We start from the raw sequence: 12,746 nt of genomic DNA, 5'->3' as shown, positions 1-12,746 counted from the left end.
GATTGCTAACCTGTCAGAGCAATACACACACACACATGCACCATCTCCTACAGAAATGTAACCCGGCAATAAACCACAAACTCATCTGACCTCCGTCCCCTTTCTGCATCTGTTCAAACACTTGTGTGCATGCATGTGTGCGTCTGTCCTGTGTGTGTTTGTGTGTGTGGATGTTGACTCAAAGCTGGTTAGAGTGTTCTGGATCCTTCCAGAATGTACCTGGAGTTCTGAGTGATGTTCCTGACTGGTCTAAAGCTGATCTCATCAATCCTAGTCAGACGGAAATTGTACTTGGTAACTATTCCTACATTTATCTATAAAACAATTATCACTAAACTAAGATCAAATATTTCTGCTTGATTAAATTCAAATGTTCAATGTGCGTGATTTTGTCTCTTTTTGATGTTAGAATATTCATACTGTATGTTATTATCAAATAGTAGTGTATTCCAATAACTGTCATGTTGATTTATATTTTATTATTAAACATTTTTGTTCCTATATGTATTTGAAATCCACTACAATTTGGTCTCTCACTGTGCTCAGAAACTACTCTGTGATGTTTGTGGGCGTGTGTGTGGACCATAAACTCTAGCACAAGTATTCTGCGTCATTCTTTATGTGTGTAGGAGGGTAGAAGAGGTTGTAAATGCTTTACTCTCTGGGCAGACTGTTCGACAAAGTTCTATCAGATCCTGAAACAGTCGGACTCATCAAGTGTGTGTGCGTGTGTGTGTGTGTGCACGAGGGTTGGTTCCAAATCAAATCAAATATTTTATTTGTATAGCCCTTTTTACACACAAGCATGTCACAGAGGGCTTCACATACGCCCATAGAACTGCCCCTCAACCAACCTAAACCCTGAAGGTTCCACATCTCCTTGTCCTCAGATCTCATGGTGAGAGCTCACAAAGCCAAACCAAGAGTCTCCCCAGCATTATCCCATCTATTATTAATTATTAAGTAATCAAGATGTATTTGATTTGTGTCCCAGTTGGCACTTGAGATAATATATTTAGTTTAATTGCAGTGGGGGAGACAAATTAAAAAAATAATTTGACAGGATTTGCTCATAAGAGTGGACCAAGATGTCGTGAGCAAGAGCTGTTCAAATGACACACACACACACACCTTACATACTTACATTTACATTTAGTCATTTAGCAGACGCTCTTATCCAGAGCGACTTACAGTAAGTACAGGGACATTCCCCCGAGGCAAGTAGGGTGAAGTGCCTTGCCCAAGGACACAACGTCATCTGGCACAGCCGGGAATCGAACTGGCAACCTTCTGATTACAAGCCCGCTTCCCTAACCGCTCAGCCACCGCTCAGCCACCTGACTCCCTTACTTCAGCCCATCTATTCCTGAGTCTGAAGTGAGAGGCTCATGTCACGTCATGTGCTAGCCCTGACAGATCCAGCTCGGTACAGCTACTGAGGAGGCACGTGCTGAGCCGGAGAAGGGAACAACTGGGGCTTCATTCCAAACACTCTGGTGCTTTTCTATTTACTTATCACTCAGAGAATAAGTGGTTGACAGACAGCCGTTACAAGCACCATCAGTGACTATGCAACTACAGTAAATTATCATTTTGTTTTGAATAAACAGACCATTGATCAGACACATTAGCTTACCTCTCCTCTGTCTGTGTATTGAGGCAACTGTAGGGCTGTTGGCGGGAATATCCATGTGTAAAAATGTACAAATCCAATATTCAGTGGTTGTCATGTGAGTCCTCTCTATTGACTGCACATCTATCTATTTTCTGTCCAGAAGGTAATCTCTCGAGTTGGAGAAAGAACCTACAGGTGAGTAACTCTCCAGGAGCAGGGTAGGAGTTTGAACTTACAGGACGGTCTCTTCAGGAACAACAGAGTGAAAACCTAGAGGAGGATAGCTTAAAACTGTAAAGATAACCCACAGGAGGGATAGATCTATAGGAACAAGGTTGCAAAGCCCTGGTCTAAACTACTTGGGAACTGTCATCAGAACTGATGCTGATCTCCTCTTAGGCTGGGTTGTTAAGATGAGAGTGTATCGTACAAATTGTACTTGAAGACTGAACATCCTGTGAGAACATGACTGTCCTGTAGCTTGGAGAGAGATATGACTAACAAGCCACTACCCTGCTCCAACAAGCAGCTCTACACATTCTCCACTCCATCCATGAGCAATGGGCTGGATTCAGGTGTGTGTGTGTGTGTGTTATAGGCTATGATAGGAATGTGTGTGTAAATGGGGAGATATGTGTCTCATGCAGGCCTCAGCCTCATTGTAGAACAGATACATTGTTTAGGGTTTAACACACACATTACATAGGATACTACTGAATTCAAAACAAGCATCTAATGGATCAGTTTGACCTTTGATAACTTTTCCCTGTACTGTTGTGCTTTGAGTGCAAGAAAGGCACATTTCAAATGAAATGTATCATTATTATTATTTATATATAATATGCATACTACAAAGAACTTGATACTTAGTCTAAATGAAATATGCAAAAAAAAGACGTGTTTACAAAGTTTGGGAGCTTGCACAGTGAAGTGTACTGCTGCCACCTACTGGTAACATTGATTAATACAGTACCAATGTGGAGAGAACATTGGATGTTTCGTCTTGACCAGAAGGGGGCAGAGTTGAACAGTTTTCTTATACACAATCTGCAGGGACTGCTTCTGTTTATTGTGTTGCATTGAGAGCTTATTATTTATTACCATAAACAATAGAATCAATGTCAATAACATTTACACAAACACTGTCAATTTATATGCATGCATACAAATTCAAGGTGGTTCTGAATCCCGTAACCTCAACCTTTCTTGTCTTCACTGATTCAGCATCAGCTTGATACTCAAATGCTGATAGGAAACCTTGACCTTCCTACAACATGTAATGGTCCTGGTTCTGTATACAGTTTATTTAAGAGGCCAAGAAGCTTTCTGGAAGCTTAAAAACAAAACAGCAGTTCTGAAACATAACATTAGCTTTTATTAATTCAAGCAAACTGTCACAGTCAACAGTTACATAAGTTACATGGTATACAGTATTCATATTGTTCTTTTCAACCAGGGCTTTTAAACCACTCCCCCCCCAACCCGCCTCTCCCCACCCCACCCCAACATAGAAACAGCTAATTCAAACAAGCGCAGGCAAAAAGTAGTAACACCACAATACATTCATCAACTCAACTGTACGTCTGTTCAAACAATAAGGCAAGAATGAAAATCGAACAAACGAACAACAGAAGAAAATAGAGAGAAAACAAAGGACGTCAGACTTCTTCAAAGTGGCCGTGAGGCAAAATGAATCCTTCCTCTTTTTTTTCCATCTCCTTTTTTTGTCTTCATAACAGCAATTTGAATCCTCCATTTGTGTTTTGTGTTTGTTGAACCATACGAGGTAAGGCTTCTCGTCAGTGGACAGACCCTCGGAGATAAGCTGCCTTCAAGTACCGTAAAAGTGGTTCTCGTTGGTCGGGTGCATTGTAAAAGTGATTGTTATTGGTCAGATGCATTACAAAAGTAGTTCTAATTGGTCAGATGTGCTGCTAACAGGCCTCAGGACAACAACATCATGGACATGTTCCAATCATCTAGAACAGCTTCTTGTTCTTCTCTCCTCCAGAACTGAGAATGAGTAAGTTACAAGAGTAAATCATTGTCCTCATAGCTGAGGATATGTGGGAACCTTTCAAACTGTGAGAACCCAGTATTCCATTTGACCAATCAGCAGGATATCTTATCTAGAAGCATTTTGGTGGCTCTTTTAAACAAACAAACCCAAGTAAAAAAAAAAAAAAATTGTTGCTCAAACTCTCAGCCACCCCTGGAGTGCAGATACATGTCACACACACACGCACGCACGCACCCACACGCACACACACGCACACACATACACACCCCTGGATAGCTGGATGACGTTCTCAGATGCCACACACTGTCTTCATCCCGGTCACTAAATAACACACAGCAATCACCACATGGCTTTTCATCACAATCGTTTTCCATAGGCTGAGGAGATAAATGCTGATAATATAAAAACTAAAACCGCTGACCTAGAGGATAACCTGCCATCCACACAAATGGTTCATATTGGCAACAGGTGGCCCATTAAACTGCATTCGTTTGAGTAAAAAAATAAGATAAAATACCACCTCTGAACACTAGGTGGCAGTATTGTATGAGAACTGAGGACAGACGCTTCATGCCACCTTTTTTACACCTCGACGATGAGGAAAACAAATTAACAAATGGAAATGGTCTTCTGCAAGTTATTCTTTAAAAGGTTATCGAGAAAACGAAAATCCAACAAATCAGTTATTTACTTCGTTTTTTTAACAACTGTACAACAAGTAGATTTTTAAACAATGTTGATGATGTCACACAAGACTTAAGAGATATAAGTCATGACATCACAGGTGTGTCGGAGAGGATAGAACACCACCTGGAACACAAACTGAGCTCATCCTCCAAACACACCAACCACAGAAAAGAGAGAGAGAGAGAGAGAGAGAGAGAGAGAGAAGGGAGCACAGAGGAAAGGCTAATCCAACAGATAGAGAATTGAGATGGCAATGAGACAGGCTTCTGTGGAGTTCTATTTGAACTTTGCTTAGGCTTGTTCTCGTCATGCCTTCCTCCTCCTTCGCTTCCCTCCTCCGCTCTTCCTTCTCCTTCGTCACTCCATCCAGTCCCCCCTCGTCGAACTCGGACTCGTCCTCGGAGTCGGAGTACTCGACGGCGATGCGGCGAGACAGGATGGTGGCCACGTCGTTGCCCACGCGCTCGTGCTTGGCCTCCTGCTCCCTCTGCTCCTCCACCTTCCGCAGCTGGATACCTGGGGAGGGAGGGAGGGGGGGGGAGAGGGAGGGGGGGAGAGAGGGAGGGAGGGGGAAGAGAGGAAGGGAGGGAGGGGGGGGGGAGAGGGAGGGAGGGAGGAGAGAGGGAGGGAGGGGGAAGAGACGGAGGGAGGGAGGGGGAGGGAGAGGGAGGGAGGGAGGAGAGAGGGAGGGAGGGGGGGGAGAGGGAGGGAGGGAGGAGAGAGGGAGGGAGGGGGAAGAGAGGAAGGGAGGGAGGGGGGGGAGAGGGAGGGAGGGAGGGGGGAGAGAGGGAGGGAGGGGGGAGAGAGGGAGGGAGGGGGGAGAGAGAGAGAGGGAGGGGGGGAGAGAGGGAGGGGAAAAAGAGAGAAAGATACAAGGTTTAGAATCTACTGTGAAATGGTACGAAACATATGCTGCAAAACACACATGAATTCAGACGCTTTTTCCAAGCAACATACAATCAACCATCTGCACAGGTACACGTGCATATACGTTTACGTAAATCCTATTGAAATCAGTGTGCTTCTTTTTCTCAGGCCTGGGAATCAGGGTGAAGCTGATAAGGTACCGCCCAATCAGGATGCTGCTGGACCCCGACGTACCACCCACCTTTCCGAATGGCCTCCAATAGGACGCTGCGGGCATCGCTGATTGGCGGCAGGTTGCTGGGGTGTCTCTTCCCCTCGTGTCCTGAGTAGGAGGCGCCGGACGGGAAGGAAGGCATGGGGGGCGGGCCTGGCGGGCAGGGGGAGGAGCTCCGCGCAGCTGAGAGGGGCAGCGGTGGGGGAGGTGGCGGGGGAGGCAGGATGCCGCCGTCGGATTGGCCGGGAGGAGGGCCCTTGTCCAGGACCTGCTGGAGACGGGCTGGAGACAGGGAGTGGAGGGGCGGGGCCACGGGGGGAGGGGCAGGGTGGAGGACGCCAGGGGCGATCTGGAGAGGGGCTGGGGGAGGGGGGATGGCAGGGGGCTGCTGTTGGATAGGTAAGGGGGGGATGGGAGGAGGGGGCGTGCCTCGCATGCCAGAGGAAGACATGGTGGAGGGTAGGGGGGGTGGTGGGGGAGGCAGGGGGGGAGGCGGAGGTGGAGGGGTGTTGGAGTTGAAGCCAGGGGTCCGGGCAGGGGACTGAGGTCTGCTGTCTGAGAACCCTGAACTGGAGCTGAGAGACAGAGACAGAGAGAGAGACAGAGAGACAGAGAGAGAGACAGAGAGAGACAGACAGAGAGAGAGGGAGACAGAGAGAGAGGGAGACAGAGAGAGAGACAGAGAGAGAGGGAGACAGAGAGAGAGGGAGACAGAGAGAGAGACAGAGAGAGAGACAGAGAGAGAGAGAGAGACAGACAGAGAGAGGGAGACAGAGAGAGAGGAACGGAAAGAGAGAAAACCACAGACGTAAAAGAGGAAAAAGGTTGGTGAGTGTTCTGAGTGAGTGCCGTTCAGAGAACAGACTCATCAACCCTGTTCATGACCTAATGACATCCAATAGCTCAACTGAGGGAAAGATGGAGGAGGAAAGTTTTTGGCCCTCGACAGAACAAAAACCCAACAGAAAAATAGGACAGCATTGAACGCAACAGAGCAGAGCAGGAAGTGGAGAGGGGGGCCCCTGACAGGGCCGGCATGTCTCACCTGAGCATGGAGGGTGGCTTGATGTCCCCCAGGCCGTGCATGGGGGGTGGGGGTGGAGGGTCGTGGGGGCGGGAGTACATTCTGTCCCCGGTGCGATTGAGCAGTTCGTTCATCTGTGTGTAGGGAAGCGCGGCCAGCGAGAAGGGCCCGTCCATCTGGTCCATGTACATGGGAGTCCTGGGGGAAGAGATAGGGCGTTACACACCAGGACCAGGAGGAGGAGGTGGGGAAGAGATAGGGCGTTACACACCAGGACCAGGAGGAGGAGGTGGGGAAGAGATAGGGCGTTACACACCAGGACCAGGAGGAGGAGGTGGGGAAGAGATAGGGCGTTACACACCAGGACCAGGAGGAGGAGGTGGGGAAGAGATAGGGCGTTACACACCAGGATCAGGAGGAGGAGGTGGGGAAGAGATAGGGCGTTACACACCAGGACCAGGAGGAGGAGGTGGGGAAGAGATAGGGCGTTACACATCAGGACCAGGAGGAGGAGGTGGGGAAGAGATAGGGCGTTACACACCAGGACCAGGAGGAGGAGGTGGGGAAGAGATGAAGTAGTGTTTCACATATCCACACACACACACACACCTGTTGTCGTGGAAGGCGGTGGAGCCATTGGCCTCCCTCTGCTTCAGGGCTTCCTCTGACTCGTCCTCCGCTAGCTCCGCCCCCAGAGCCAGCTTCTGCCACTCCTTCTTACGGTCATGTGGTGCCCGGGGAATCTTCTCTGGCTCGTGAACACGGTCAATAGCCTTCAACTGGACCAGAGGAAGAGAGGGAGAGAGAGAGGGAGGGACGATGCGAGGGAGGGAGGGAGGGAGGAAGAGGAGAAAGGGAAGTGGGGAAGAGTGGAAAGATGGGACAGGGGATTGGGGAGGAGGAGAGGCGGGAAGGGAAGAGGAAGAAAGGGACGAGAGGGAGAGGAGAGGATGTTAGAATGTGCATCCACACTCAGGATTCTAGAGCAGAAACACACCTGCAATCTCATACATTGTCCCAACACCTATGGAGGAACCAGCCAATCAGCTGAGAGGAGGCAGGAGAGGAGGCAGGAGGCAGAGAGAAGGAGAGGAGACGAGACAGGAGGAGAGTAGGAGAGAGGGGATAGATGTCTCTCATGTCTCCTCTCCTATACGCCAGTCCACCCCAACACACAAACAAACACACACACAGCCCCCTCCCCTTATGCACGGCGGCTGTTGCCATGGCGACAACTCTCTCCTCCTGTGATGTTTTCATTTGAGACTGAGCCGTGCGGCATTTACATAGACATATACACACATACACACACACACACACACTACACACTTTACATCCGCAGAGTATAGCACACACAGATAAACCCTCCCAACTGAACAGCAGAGCGAGGCAGAGAGCCCCAGTCAGAGTCTGGGAACCAGGAGCACACAGGGCTCTTAAGGAGAGCCTGGGATACACACGCTACACATGGACGGATAGAGATATATACATCATTTATATATCATTATATTAATGAACACACCTTCATTATTTTATTAATTACATTCCTAGTTCCCGGACCTAACATGTACATTTATCATGTAGTAATACATTGTCACAGGTCCTGCCCTAACCAAATACACACTCACACACACACACACACACACACACATCATAATCATCATCATCGAATCACTGTGTGTAGTCACATACCTGCCCTGGTAGGTCTAAGTACCTATAGACCTGATCATACATGCGGGGGTCCTGCAACTACAAGAACAAAACAAATCCACAAGAGAAGCATTGGGGTGGAGGTATGGGTGATGGGAAGGGTGTGTGTGTGGGGGGGAGGTAGAAGGAGGGGAAGAGGGAGGGGGGATACACATTAACACGGCCCAGCAAGACGGGGATGACAGTAGGAGGCAGGAGAGACACAGAGCAGGGGGACTGAACAGGAAGGGCTCTTTTGACACAACATGACACGCACGCACACACACACCAAGCTGGAGATTGCTAGGATTCCCCTGGCTACACACTCGCACACACTGCCAAACGTAAACGCACACACTTTAATTGAACACGTACCGAAAACGGAAATGAATAGGCTTGATTTGAGTACACAGACTACAGACACACACATATGTAAAGTGACATACACACACATGAAAGCAACACAGAGAACATTCAACAATCAACAGAGGAACACTCAGAACAGAGCAGTTTAGCACAGAAGGTCGACATAAGAAAAACAAATGTAACATCGGACTAGACAATTTCTAAAACAAATGAAACCTAGTCCATTTCTAAAGAGAGATCACAACACATTACAATGATAACAGTTTAATATACTTCCCTGAACTGTTTAAAGAATCAGAAAACATGTGGTTTATGACTTACACCCTTGCCTTAAGTTAGTACTCTATTAGAACAGTGTTGGTCTGAGGAGCAGGTGTGTGTTTATCCATGTATGAATTATAGACATCCATTTTATCCCTCTCTCTGTCTCTCTCTCTCTCTCTCTCTCTTTTTCTCTCTCACACACACACACCCAACACTTAATCAGGCAACTGCAAGTCTCCTTTTCTACCTATTCAGCATTCCCACAAGCAGCTCCCGTCCATGCAGAGTGCTGGTGTGTGTGTGTGTGAGTGTGTCTATGTTAGTATTTCATCCATCCAGAGTGCTGGTGTGTGTGTGTGTGAGTGTGTCTATGTTAGTATTTCATCCATGCAGAGTGCTGGTGTGTGTGTGTGTGAGTGTGTCTATGTTAGTATTTCATCCATGCCGAGAGTGCTTGTGTGCTTGTGTGTGTAGATGTTAGTATTTCATCCATGCAGGGAGTGTGTGTGCTTATATGGTCATTTGCTGTTACGTGTCTGTGTTTGCTGGTATTTGTCTGTTTGCTGTTATGTGTGCACACTGGTGTGTTAGTGTATGTCTGTGGGAGGGCTGGTGTGTGTGAGAGGGCTGGTTTGTGTGTGTGATGGTTTTCCGACGGGTCATGACTCATTTGAGAGACAGGATGTTGACTGCGTGACAGGAGGATGATGATTTGATGGGACATAGACTCGTCCCGCTTGGATAATTGCTCTCGCTCTCTGTGTCTGTCTGTGTCTGTCTCTCTCTCTCTCGCTCTCTCTCATACACTCGCTCACACGCACGCACACGCACACACACACACACAGAACAATCAGGTTGTGGGGAGAACCACATTTATCTTAACAGTCATTCCCATTGATTAACACCGATTTATCAAGTGCAATTAACTGATGACAGACAAAACACATACACACAGCAACACGCACACACCTGTGCACACCTCACACACACACACAAGTGTTGGAAGAAGAGCGAACCCCACTTGTTAGTATACTCCTGCAGTATGAAATTCTGAGTGCTGAGAATGGACACCCAGGGTATGAGCTGGGTGAAACTGTGAGTAAGCGAGTGTGTGTGTGTGTGTGTCACTGTTGTAATAAATGTGGCTAATTTCAGGTCGCCGTGTGCCTCAACTGAGCATTCATCCTTCATCTGAATGTAACAAATCAACAACACCGTGCGAGTCAGGCTGTGTAAGCATGTTTATGTGTGTAATGTGACAGGCTCAGCCAAATGCCAGTTTCAATGTGTCCAATCCCCCCTAACCCTCCCGCATGAGAGTCCAGGGCTCTGAGAGACAGACCACCCTGAGAAGAACACAGCTGCCAGTCATACACCAGTATTAACCAGTCCTACACCAGTATTAACCAGTCCTACACCGGTATTAACCAGTCCTACACCAGTATTAACCAGTCATACACCAGTATTAACCAGTCCTACACCAGTGTTAACCAGTCCTAGCTGTTGTATAAACCAGTCCTACACCAGTACTAACCAATCCTAGCTGTAGTATTACCCAGCCCTAGCAGCAGTCCTCTGTGTGAATGGAGCTGCTGGTTGTAAAAGGCATACATAACTGGTAAATAACTGCATCAACAGCACCGTATCAGTCCCATTCAATCCATCACAACGCACACCCAATCTGAGTTTCTCTCTAGAGCTTGATAGTAATTATTAAGTCTCCATGCTTCCTAACCAGGCAGCTAAAGAGACACAGGCATTATGTGAGGCGGGACATTAGTGCTGCCGGGCAGGGCTGGAGGTCAACCAGGGCGTCGAGGTGTGAGAGATGGAGTCAGTCAGCCTGACTGCTGGAGGTAGTGAACATCAACACTCAGTGATCCATCTCCATCACCTGGAGGTTAGCCACCAGGAAGGTGGGGGGGGGAGGGTTAGTCAAGGTGGTGGGGGGGGTTCCTACTCTAGAGCAGAACAGACCCAGAGGCCGGTTTGGGGTGTTGGGGGGCAGCAGGCTATCCCGGGGATCCGAGGTGGGGGTGGGGGGTGGGGGGTGGGGACGGGAGGGGTCTTACCTCTGGGGGGGCGAGGGGAGGGGGGTCAGAGGGGGCTCTGACGTGGCCCTCCGGCCACACATGATAAGGCATGTCCAGCTGCACAGAGACAACAGAGAGAGGGTGAGGAGGAACACAGGGAGGGAGATACAGAAGAGGGAGAGAGAGATTGGGGAGGGAGGGGGGTTAGCGAGGGAGAGAGATGGAACAGAGGGAGATAGTGTGTTTGTCCGCATGTCTATGTGTGTCTATTAATCCTGCCTGCTTCTGCCTGCCTGCTTGTCTGTCTGCTTTCTGCCTCTCCCTCAAATGCTATGTTCTTCCCTAGGCCTACACAGTGGGAGTTTTCTAGAGCACAATTTGGGTCAGATGGGACCAAAAATAGTTCCATAAAAACAGATTGCTTGAGGAAATATTTCCAATCAGACATGTCAGACATGTCAGTTATACCACCCCTATTTGTGTATCTAACAGACACAATAACTGGCTTAAGGGAGCATTATCACAAGTACTAGAGTAGTACTGTAGTATGTGGTAAACTGGTTCCACATTACCCCCCCCCCCCCCCTTCACCCCAGCAGACAGGGTAATCCAGTGAGACAGATACTAACACAGCAGCTAATTAAATTAGCTCCTGTCTCCCTCCCGCTAGCCTCCATTCATCACCTGGATTTCACTTGGTGTGTCTGTGTGAGTGTGTGTGTGAGTGTGTGTGTGTGGGGGGGGGGTTTGTGTGCATGAGTGAGCTATAGAGCTGATTTGGATTATACCAGTAATCTACGACTCATGCGGAACAGAGGAGAAAAAGGAGAGAAAGACCCAAAGAGAGAGAAGGAGGTAGGGAGGGAGGGGAAGGGAGGGAGTGAGAGAGGGGAGAGAGGGAGGGAGGGAGGAAGGGAGGGAGAGAAGGAGGGAAAGAGGGAGAGAGGGAGAGAGGGAGAGAGAGAAGGAGGGAGGGATGGAGGGAGAGAGAGGGAGAGAGAGAAGGAGGGAGGGATGGAGGGAGGGATGGAGGGAGAGAGGGAGGGAGGGGAAGGAAGGGAGGGAGGGAGGGGAAGGAGGGAGAGAGGGAGGGATGGAGGGAGAGAGGGAGGGAGGGGAAGGAATGGAGGGAGGGAGAGAGGGAGGGGAAGGAATGGAGGGAGGGAGAGAGGGAGGGAGAGAGAGAGGGAGAGGAGGGAGGGAGGGAGGGAGAGAGAGAGAGAAGGAGGGAGGGGAAGGGAGGGAGGGAGAGGGGGAAGGGAGGGAGAGAAGGAGGGAGGGAGGGATGGAGGGAGGGAGGGGGGGAGGGGAAGGGAGGGGGAGAATGGCAGAGGAACATAAAGGGTGGAGTGCTGGATCAGTAGTAGCATGGCTCTACTAGGTTGGACAGTAACTGGTCCAGTGCAGGGGTCAGAGGGATGCACTTCCTGGCACTCACAGCCAATCAGGATCCACACTCTGATAGTGCCACTTATGATGACATTAATGGACAGCTGGCACAGCTAATCAGCAAAGAATAGGAGTGAGACTTTATATGTGAGATGTCTGTTCAGCTGTGTGTATGAGTGTTTGTGAGTGTGTGTCTTATTGTAACAAAAAAAACAAACATGATCACCCTCCCTGTCTATGCTAGGTAAAAAAAACACCTTCAGAGACACAGAAAAGCCACCTCATCCAAACAACCACTCAACGCACACACACAGCATTTTTCCTGGAAGACATTAAGTTAATGACAGTATCACTGTAATCACTCAAGGAGCTAATGAAGAGTGTAAATCTACCAAAGTTTAATGGCTGCTCAGACTACACTTCCCCTGTGTGTGTGTGTGTGTGTGTGTGTGTGTGTGTGTGTGTGTGTGTGTGTGTGTGTGTGTGTGCATGCGTTTATCTTACATCATCTCTCAAGTCTCAGTCCCCTCCCCAAACCGCTTCATACTATCTCCCAGTAAGCCTCCGTCTGATTGGTT

At 48.7% G+C, this 12,746-nt stretch overlaps 1 protein-coding gene across 1 annotated transcript in view; it reads right to left on the bottom strand.

Moving 5' to 3' along the window:
* Positions 1 to 4,555: 4,555 nt before the first annotated feature.
* The window catches only part of wasf1 (WASP family member 1), a 52,746-nt gene continuing 44,555 nt past the window's right edge, over positions 4,556 to 12,746 (bottom strand). Inside the window, 6 exon segments of the mRNA XM_067241540.1 lie at positions 4,556 to 4,697; positions 4,699 to 4,838; positions 5,431 to 5,978; positions 6,449 to 6,625; positions 7,037 to 7,206; positions 8,120 to 8,176. Of these exon segments, the coding sequence (XP_067097641.1) occupies positions 4,680 to 4,697; positions 4,699 to 4,838; positions 5,431 to 5,978; positions 6,449 to 6,625; positions 7,037 to 7,206; positions 8,120 to 8,176 (1,110 nt within the window). The 3' untranslated portion in view covers positions 4,556 to 4,679.

Source organism: Osmerus mordax, chromosome 8, assembly GCF_038355195.1.
Source record: "Osmerus mordax isolate fOsmMor3 chromosome 8, fOsmMor3.pri, whole genome shotgun sequence".
Lineage (NCBI taxonomy): Eukaryota > Metazoa > Chordata > Actinopteri > Osmeriformes > Osmeridae > Osmerus > Osmerus mordax.
The sequence above is the reverse complement of the archived record's forward strand: the minus strand, read 5'-3'. Positions and strand labels throughout refer to the sequence as shown.